The following is an 8,508-nucleotide window of genomic DNA, read 5'->3' as shown; positions in this document are numbered from 1 at the left end:
ATTACTTAAGTAATGTGCAGATAACCAATATTTCTACTGTAGTACACAAAGCTGAAGTTAGCTTCCGATTCCAGCTTCCGATTCGGGAAGTGACTAAAGGGGTATTACAACTAATTTTTCACTAACTTGCGCGTTTAACCTGCTCTAGCTCAAAAACTACAACACCTACACACTTCAAATCTGGACTAGATTACTCTACACTAAAAGAAGAATATTTAAAAACACGTTTGGGATTTGGGAAACCTTTGATTTGTGAAAAATCAATAAAGTTTGTTTTACATTGTTTTTATGCAACTGGACCACATTAGATCTGGTCCAGTTCAAAAACTACAACACCTACACTCTTCAAATCTGGACTAGATTATTCTACACTAAAAGAAGAATATTTAAAAACACGTTTGGGATTTGGGAAACTTCATCGTTTTCATGCAACTGGACCACATTAGATCTGGTCCAGCTCAAAAACCACAACACCTGGACTCTTGGGCTGGACCAGGCCTAATGTGGTCCAGTTGCAAAAAAACGATGAAAAACAAACTTTGTTGAAGTTTCACAAATCAGACAAAGCTTTCCCAAACCCCAAACGTGTTTTTAAATATTCTTCTATTAGTGTAGAATAATCTAGTCCAGATTTGAAGAGTGTAGGTGTTGTAGTTTTTGAGCTAGAGCAGGTTAAACACGAGCAGGGTAGTGAAAAAATAGTTGTAATATCCCTTTAGTCGTTTCCCGAATCGGAAGCTGGAAACGGAAGCTTCCGTATTTTTTAATTTACAGTAGAAAAATAAAAGAAAAATTGCGATAAACTTAACATATTCGTTTTTACAATTAACGCAATAATTTCTGATAAAAAAATAGTTTAACATAAAAAAATCAAGTCTAAATGTCTCACCTTACTCAGCTGAGCTAGCATGTAGCATAGCAATTAGCTTAGCATTTTCATTTAAATACATAAACGTGTGAACGGAAGCATGTCAAAAAAGCAATATTCCTACTAGTCATTACTTTTAGTGACAATTATTTATACTATAATATTATCTATAGCATAATTACAACTTACGTGTGGCTAATAAATGCTAGTAACGTGCTGCGTGGCTAACTCACGGAATGACGGGGGCTTCCCAAAGACCCGTGAATCCGCAGAAACAACTTTAGCACCGCTTGTATTTAGAGCTTAATCAAATTACAACTTATTGGAATTATTCAGCGCGATTTTTTTTTTTTTTTTTTTTTTTTTTGCATTTGTATAACATTTCCATACCTAATGCTGAAACGGAAGTGAGCGTGATGGCTGTGCGGGAACCTGACACGGAGGAAGTAGAGCGCCCCCCGCTGGACAAAACACGAAACTACACCTATAAATAAAACATGCATGGTTTCAGCCTAATTTTACTTTTCAGTATTTAAAATTTAAATCGAATTTAAATCGAGTACATATACAATTATATCTCCACAGCTTAAAACAGTCCATTGCATAGTTAAAGTTTATGTAAATGTTTTGTTTTCTGAAAACACTGTCATCCTTTTCCATGTGGCAACTTGGTAAATAAAAGAGGAGAAAAATTGTCCAAAAAACCATTTTATTAGAACACAGCAGATTTAAAGGTCTATTGCAAACAAAGCATTCCCATCAGAAAGAAACTGGGTGTCCAAAGACATTATGCACTCTGCAAGAGAAATAAATTAATACAAAATAGATAAAACAGAAACAAAAAAATGAGAAAAAATAGATAAAAATAGATTTTTTTTTAAATCTTGCAGTACAGAATGCAGCTCAAACCTTTCGCTGATTAAGAACTCGGCAAACCCGAGTTTCAAACAAACACACAGGTTAGGATGAGCTCAGATGTTTTTCCCTGGTCAGGTGGAAGATTTTGGTTTAAATTCAGAAAAGTTTCCCTGTTTTAATCAAGTCAAGTCTCAACTCTGAAGCTAGAGTTTAAAGGAAAATGTTTAATTCTTTTTATTAAGAAATCACCTTTTTGTTACAGAAACGCTTGTAAATTATCTGTGGAACAATGCAAAAAGAAAGAAAAAGCAAAAGAGACTAATTAAAGCTTTGCATTGAGATATAGCAGTAGATAAATTAAAATACAAATCAAAACAAAAAAAAAGATACTCTCCAGAAAGATTACCGCTTTTTAGTTGGGATGAGACTCTAGAGTTGAACACAAGGAGGATTTCTAAAAACTGCATCTGTGTTCAGGTTTTCTACTTAAAAATAAAATATTAGATATGACTGGGGCCTTGTTTATAAAAATATCTTAAGTTTGATGTGTTTCACTAAATCATTTAAGGGGAAAAGTGGGTAAATAAAAACAGCAACATGTCAAGATTATTTGTTTTTTTATAGTTAAAATGTTGGTCTGTTAAGCCTAATTTGAGATTAGAACTGCGGATTGGGACACAAATGAGACAAAAATTCTCTCATTGCTTAAATTTTATACCATGTTCTCCCCATGCACCTGTGGGTTTTCTCCCATTTTTTTCATCCCACAGACCAGAAAAACGTGCATGTTTGGTTCTAACGGTGAGGATGAGAGGGTGAAWGTTTGTCTCCATCATGGACGTGACGTGTCCAGGTGCTCCCCACGGCTCACACAGTGACTGCWGGATATAACTCGAACCCTTTACCCGGAAAGGAACAAACAGATTTTAAAATATGGATGAAGTTTTTATAACAGAAATTAAACTGAGAATTCAAGATAAAATATCAAGTTTTGCCTTTTAATACCATTTGTTGGTTTTTCTCTCCAAAAGAAATCCCACCACCTGCTGCCGAAGCACAAACAGCCTCAAGAATTGGTTTGTTATCTAAAATTTTTTAACGTATTTCTGTAGTTTTTAAAATAAACTTCATACAAATCTAGAACTTAAAGTTTAGAAATCTTATTTACATAAAAAAGTTTTTTTTTGTTGTTTGTTTTTTTACTTAAAAGAGACTAAGAAACCCTCTCCTGGTCCAAACACTTATCAGCAAAGGAAGATATTTCTCACTCYTTTCATTTGAAAGTGATTTGGAAAAACAGCTTTCACCAAAAACACCCAAAAGCCTTTTTTTTTTTCCTTAAATCAGATTATTTTTCTGAGAATCACTGAAGAGGATCTTTAAAAATCGCATCCCTTCTCAATTCAAAAATAGTCTCAAAAACTGATTTAGTTAATTTTAGCTAAAGCAACAGAACCCAAAGAGGTTGAGTTGAACAGAGTGAAGACGGGATGAGTCTGAGCCCACTTGTCAGTTTTAATAGWGCCCCCTGCTGGTCGGTCCGCTCACAGCAGGACCAGCTCCTGCACCTTTCAGCTGGGAGATGGTGAGAGATTCTGTGCGTATTACTCAGACCAGTTCCTCCTCGTGAACCAGCACACCCGGGGGGGGGGNCGTCGTCAGTGCAGCCCCCTCCCGCTGTGTACCGAAACTCCTGCAAGTTGGAGACGCCGTGAAAATGGACAAAGGCGCCGGCGACCACCAAGATGTGGAACAGCTGGTGGGAGTGGAACTACGGCGGGGAGAGAAGTGGGAGTTAAGATGTGTAAAGAGGAAAAAGGRGCAGGAGGATTAAAATAAARAAAATAAAAAGTCTCACCCAGATGTCGCACTTGCCGGGGAAGAACCTCTCGGGGATGCGAGCGGCGTACAGGCAGGCGCCGGTGATGTAGAGCGTGGCCATGAGAAACAGCCAGCCCATCTGACCGATGGTGGTGGCTTTGATCAGACCCTCGCTGATGACAAAGTGCAGGGTGGGAACCACGCCGCTCAGACCCAAACCCACAAACACACCTGAACACAGAGCAGAGCTCAGCATCAGGAAATACAAAACCACACTTAAGATTTGTCTTTCTCAAAACAAATAATTAAAATCATCAAAATCAAAGTCCTTTAAAGTGATTACGATCATTCTTTGCAAATTCAAAAACATAAAAACTACATGTAAAGGCGATAAAATCTCATTTTACCGGCTCTGACTCCTCTGTACTGCGGCGTAGCGAAGAAATCGCACTGAGAAACAAAGATGGCCGCCAGTCCCAGTACGCTGATGGTGATCAGGTAGATGAAGCAGGGCTGAGGGGAGCAGTAGAAGGAGTAGTAGAGCCAGGGGACGAAGGAGCCCATGATCAGGAAGGCGATCCCGCTGTAGTCCAATCTGAGGGACACAAAACTCAGGTCACTAACTGGACTTTCACCTCAGCACCGCAGAACCCACAAAACCTTTGTTTCTTACTTGGAGAAGATCCTGGACACGCCCTCCGAGTGACAGTAGACCGTGTGGAAGAGCCAGGAGAAGGAGAGGCAGAGGATGGCTCCGAGGAAGAACATCCCGATGACCACCTTCTCCTGGACCGGCGCCACGAACGACATGTTGGGCCGGAACATGTACATGAGACCCAGACAGAGGAAGAACAAACAGCCTGAGGAGGCGAGAAGAGACGGAACACAACGAGGATCAACGTTTCATCAAGCAGAAAAAACCCCAGGTTATTTTAGGTGCAGTGTCTGCTTCCCACCACTGGGTGGCAGCAGAGCTTTAAAACCACATTTCTGTCAATTTCAAAATAAAAGCTGCTTTAGTTTAACAAAAAAGTTTACACTAAATCAAATCAGCTTTTTAAATCAGATTTGTAACGCACTAACTTTAGCTTCAAACCCAACAATCACGTGTTCTCTGGATGTTCTGCTGCCCAGCTTTCAACACTTCTTCTTATGCAAAGTAAAACGTCTGGTTTGAGTTATTTCAGACATGGTTTTGTTACTCAACAGCTTGAGTCGCAACAGTCTGATTTAATTTTAATAGTAAGCAGATTAGAAACAGGCCAACCTAAATGTTTGTCATATTTGTGCTTTTTGCACATGAAAAACGTAAAAAATCAGTTGTCTTAAACGTAATATTTGAGTGTTTTTTTTGTCTTTTTGTGTTTTGTTTTGAAGTCTTCGCACCAGCCGTTTTGCTTTGTGGTGTTTTTATGTTTTGTTGGAAACAGGAAGTGTAGTTTCTAAACGAACACAAACAAAGATGAGCTCTTCATGTTTGAAACACAGATGTGCACGGTGAGCGTCTTCACCTAGCAGGTGTGTCCAGATGTTGCCGGTCTCTGTGTGGATCCTGAAGATGCTCCTGAAGCAGGCGCGGAACGAAGGCATCGGTGGCCTGTGGCCGTGAAGCAGGAAGTCGTTGTCCTTCAGCCAGTCGGGGAGCACGTCGTGTGGGATGACGCGCCACCGGCCCTCCCACACCTGATCAGTGAGGAAACAAAACGAGCTGCTTTCTTAACGATTCTTTTACGTTTGTTTGAGTCAAAATAACCCTGAAGGACGAGGTTTTTTTAACCATATATTCATGATTTTATAATTTCATGTGAAAATGAGATTATCTGTCGTGACCAAGCAATGTGTTTTTATGGTTGTGCTCAGTGTTTACTGAGAGCTGTAATAAAAACGTGGTTTTTTCTGCACCTTGTGGACGAACTCCTCCACCCTCTCCATGGCGTGGTGGGCTTGCAGCAGAGGAGTCATCCCCATGAAACCTTCATCGCTGCTTTCCTCCTCCTCCTCCTGCTCCTCCTCCTCCTCCTCGCTTCCTCTGTCATCGTCTTCATTTTTTCTTCTCTTGTCATCACACTCTGGAACATTCTAAAGAAAAAAAGGACAAACAGTTAAAAGAAAGACCTCCACAACACTTAAACATGCATAAATGTGTAGAAATTCAACTTTTAGGAGGCAGAAGGCAATACGAACTCCTCTAAACTATTTTAAGGATCTTATTTTTTATAAAACAMATCCAGACGCTGACATTTATAAAAAATATGACCCATCACATCGAAACGAGGATTCAGTCTAAAAGTGGCATAAAGGAGAAATAGGCAATTATTATTATTTTTGATTAAAACACTTATGTTTTATCAATGTTTCATTTAAATGAACTGTGTAAAATATAATCCTAAAAAAAATTAAGAAGCACTTTTTTAGAAGTAGTAACAAAATACCTGATTTTGAGTAAAAACGCCTTTAAATTGTGAGATTTTTCCTGTGAGCTGGCAATGTTTTTGTTTCTTTCCAGCTGGGAAATGTCAATATTCAAATACTATTTGAGATTTCCTCTTCATAATGAAATGAAACAATCCTCATAAAAATGACAGAAAATTAGGATTCAGACCAAATAATAATGTATTTTTGTAACTAATAAGACAAATTAATTAAAATCTCTGGTTCTGTTTGATATCAGGATGATTCAGGTACCATCTTGATGAGGTCATTTTGATCAAATTCATTTCTACATGATGGGTCACATATAAAAAAAACAGTTCATGTGAATTTAAGCTAACCTAATTGCTGTTGCAGCTGATGAGTGAGAGACATAAAACATGATCATGACACACCTGAGGCTGCACACGGACTGAAACWGTGATGTTTGATTCAGGTGGAAAACCACAAGATGTATTTTTATTTCTAAAAACATAAAACATCTTGTTGAAGCAGACAGAATCAGGTAAAATGAGCGTGAAAATACAGAAAAAGTAAACGTGAGCCCATGCTGAAAGCTGTTTCGGAGCTTATTCAGCCTCTCTCTGCTGTGAACCAGCAGCTGGTCTGAACTTCAGCTGCTGAGACTCCGGCGAGTCATCAGAGCAAAGGTCAAGGAGTCAGATTTCTCCTGGTGTGGAAGTGCGCTCATCTGCAGCCAGAGATATAATCCCACACTTCTGGGAAGACTCCATCATTACCCGAGCTGCTGAACGATCCGCTTCTGACGGACGCCCAGGACTCTTTTCCTGGGATTTTTTCAGACGTTGATGGCTGAGCTCACACTCGGGCGTGTGCTCGGCTGATTGTTGGGAGTGTCTGATCGGAGCTGACCAATGAGAGCAGGCGGTGCTTTCTGAGAACCGTCAGATGACGTGTAAACATCCAGCCGCAGCAATATTTATGTGTTAAATAGAAGAAAACTAAGTGTCAAACACATTTTCTACACTAGAGGAGTAAAAAGTGAGACTCGTGTAACAAAAACAGGCTTTATCAGTGATCTGCAGGCACACCCAAGGGTTTAACTGCATGATTCAGAATAATCAGTTTGACACGACACGTTGAAGACAGAAGGTGAACCGYTTTATTTTTTAAAGATGCCAGGCAACAGCAGGAGTGTGTGCATGTGTCTGTTATATTGGGCTCAAATTTGACGTCAGCATGATATCTTGTGTTAATGCAGGGCTAGTCAACTGGCAGCCCGCGGGCCACATCTGGCCCGTAAGTGACCAAAGTTCGGCCCGCCAATTGTTTCATTCATCTCTTAAAGCCAAACCCCTGTTTTCTGCTTTAATTACTGTGAGGTTTTTTTTGTAGTTAAACATAGACATGTTTGTTATCTACAGAAACATCAGAATCTTGGCTAGAAGCTGGTAAAAAACATCTTTATAACACTCYAGACAGTTAAAACTACAAGCAGTTGAAGATAAAACTATGACAGTGAAAATAAAATTGGTTTAAAAATTTGGKAAGTCAGAGATGTCAAAATAATGTTTGTCAAATAGGAGGCAAAATGTGTTCTTTTTTTTGTTTTTGATGCTGTTTAATTATCACTACTTTAAAAGAGTTGTGTATGTTGTATTCATGATTAAATGCAGCAAAATTAACTATTTCAGAGGTAACAGATCTTTGTAATACTTGGTTTATTTATATAATAATAATTGCTGGATGTCTGACCCCTGAGCTGCTGACCTGCAGTAACTGTGGCCCCCTGTTGAACAGCCCTGTGGTGATGCATTAATGCACAAGTTTCAAGGTTTGACCAAAACMTTTCTCAACAAGATGATCTTTGACTCTGGCATAAAAGGCAGCAGAGGAAATGCATTCCTCCAAGGAATAGCTACACTGTTAATTTATTATTCTGAATTAAATRGATGTATGGATGATAAACTACAGTTACTCAGCCTGAACCTGGAAATAAAAATAAAGTTTTCTGAAAGATATGAGATYAGTTTTTAAAGTGAATTCTGTATTAACGATTAGAAATAAGAATATAATGCATGATTGATGACTTTTACTGCAAGAAGTTCAGAACTTTGTCTTGTTTGATAAAACAGATGCAGCACAAGAGGAAATCCCTCGACAGGCTCGTCTACTGAAGAGCAGGTGAGGTGGTTTCACCTTAAAGAGTCAAAAAAATAACAGGTTTCTCTAATGTTACACTCAAAACTCCCATCAGACTCATTAATACGAAGAAGTTCTGGCTTGTAAAGTTTTACCCGACGACTAACTCATCTCCATGTTTAGCTTTGAAGAGCTCAGTGATGTGAGATTAAAAAATCATGGAGTGAGGGTGGAGCACAGAGGGGGGGATCCAGGAAACAGCCGTCAGAACAGCTCAAAACTTCTGCACGGACTGAACCAAACCCTGAACACAGAGAGTCAACATGTGACTCACATGTGAACAATTCTCCATTTAGAGAAGAAGCCGTGGTTCTTAAAAACAGCATGTTTTACACACACACACACACACACACACACACACACACACA

At 39.1% G+C, this 8,508-nt stretch overlaps 1 protein-coding gene across 1 annotated transcript in view; it reads right to left on the bottom strand.

Annotated features, from left to right (window-relative positions):
- Positions 1 to 3,379: 3,379 nt before the first annotated feature.
- adipor2 (adiponectin receptor 2) overlaps positions 3,380 to 8,508 on the bottom strand; it is a gene marked incomplete at its 3' end in the record, with an annotated part of 13,960 nt that continues 8,831 nt past the window's right edge. The window contains 6 exon segments of the mRNA XM_014032719.1: positions 3,380 to 3,497; positions 3,585 to 3,778; positions 3,955 to 4,142; positions 4,221 to 4,407; positions 5,059 to 5,230; positions 5,450 to 5,626. Of these exon segments, the coding sequence (XP_013888173.1) occupies positions 3,380 to 3,497; positions 3,585 to 3,778; positions 3,955 to 4,142; positions 4,221 to 4,407; positions 5,059 to 5,230; positions 5,450 to 5,626 (1,036 nt within the window).

Source organism: Austrofundulus limnaeus, unplaced genomic scaffold (assembly GCF_001266775.1).
Source record: "Austrofundulus limnaeus strain Quisiro unplaced genomic scaffold, Austrofundulus_limnaeus-1.0 Scaffold1519, whole genome shotgun sequence".
Classification (NCBI taxonomy): domain Eukaryota; kingdom Metazoa; phylum Chordata; class Actinopteri; order Cyprinodontiformes; family Rivulidae; genus Austrofundulus; species Austrofundulus limnaeus.
Note: the sequence above shows the minus strand (reverse complement) of the source record. Positions and strands in the feature narration are given on the sequence as shown.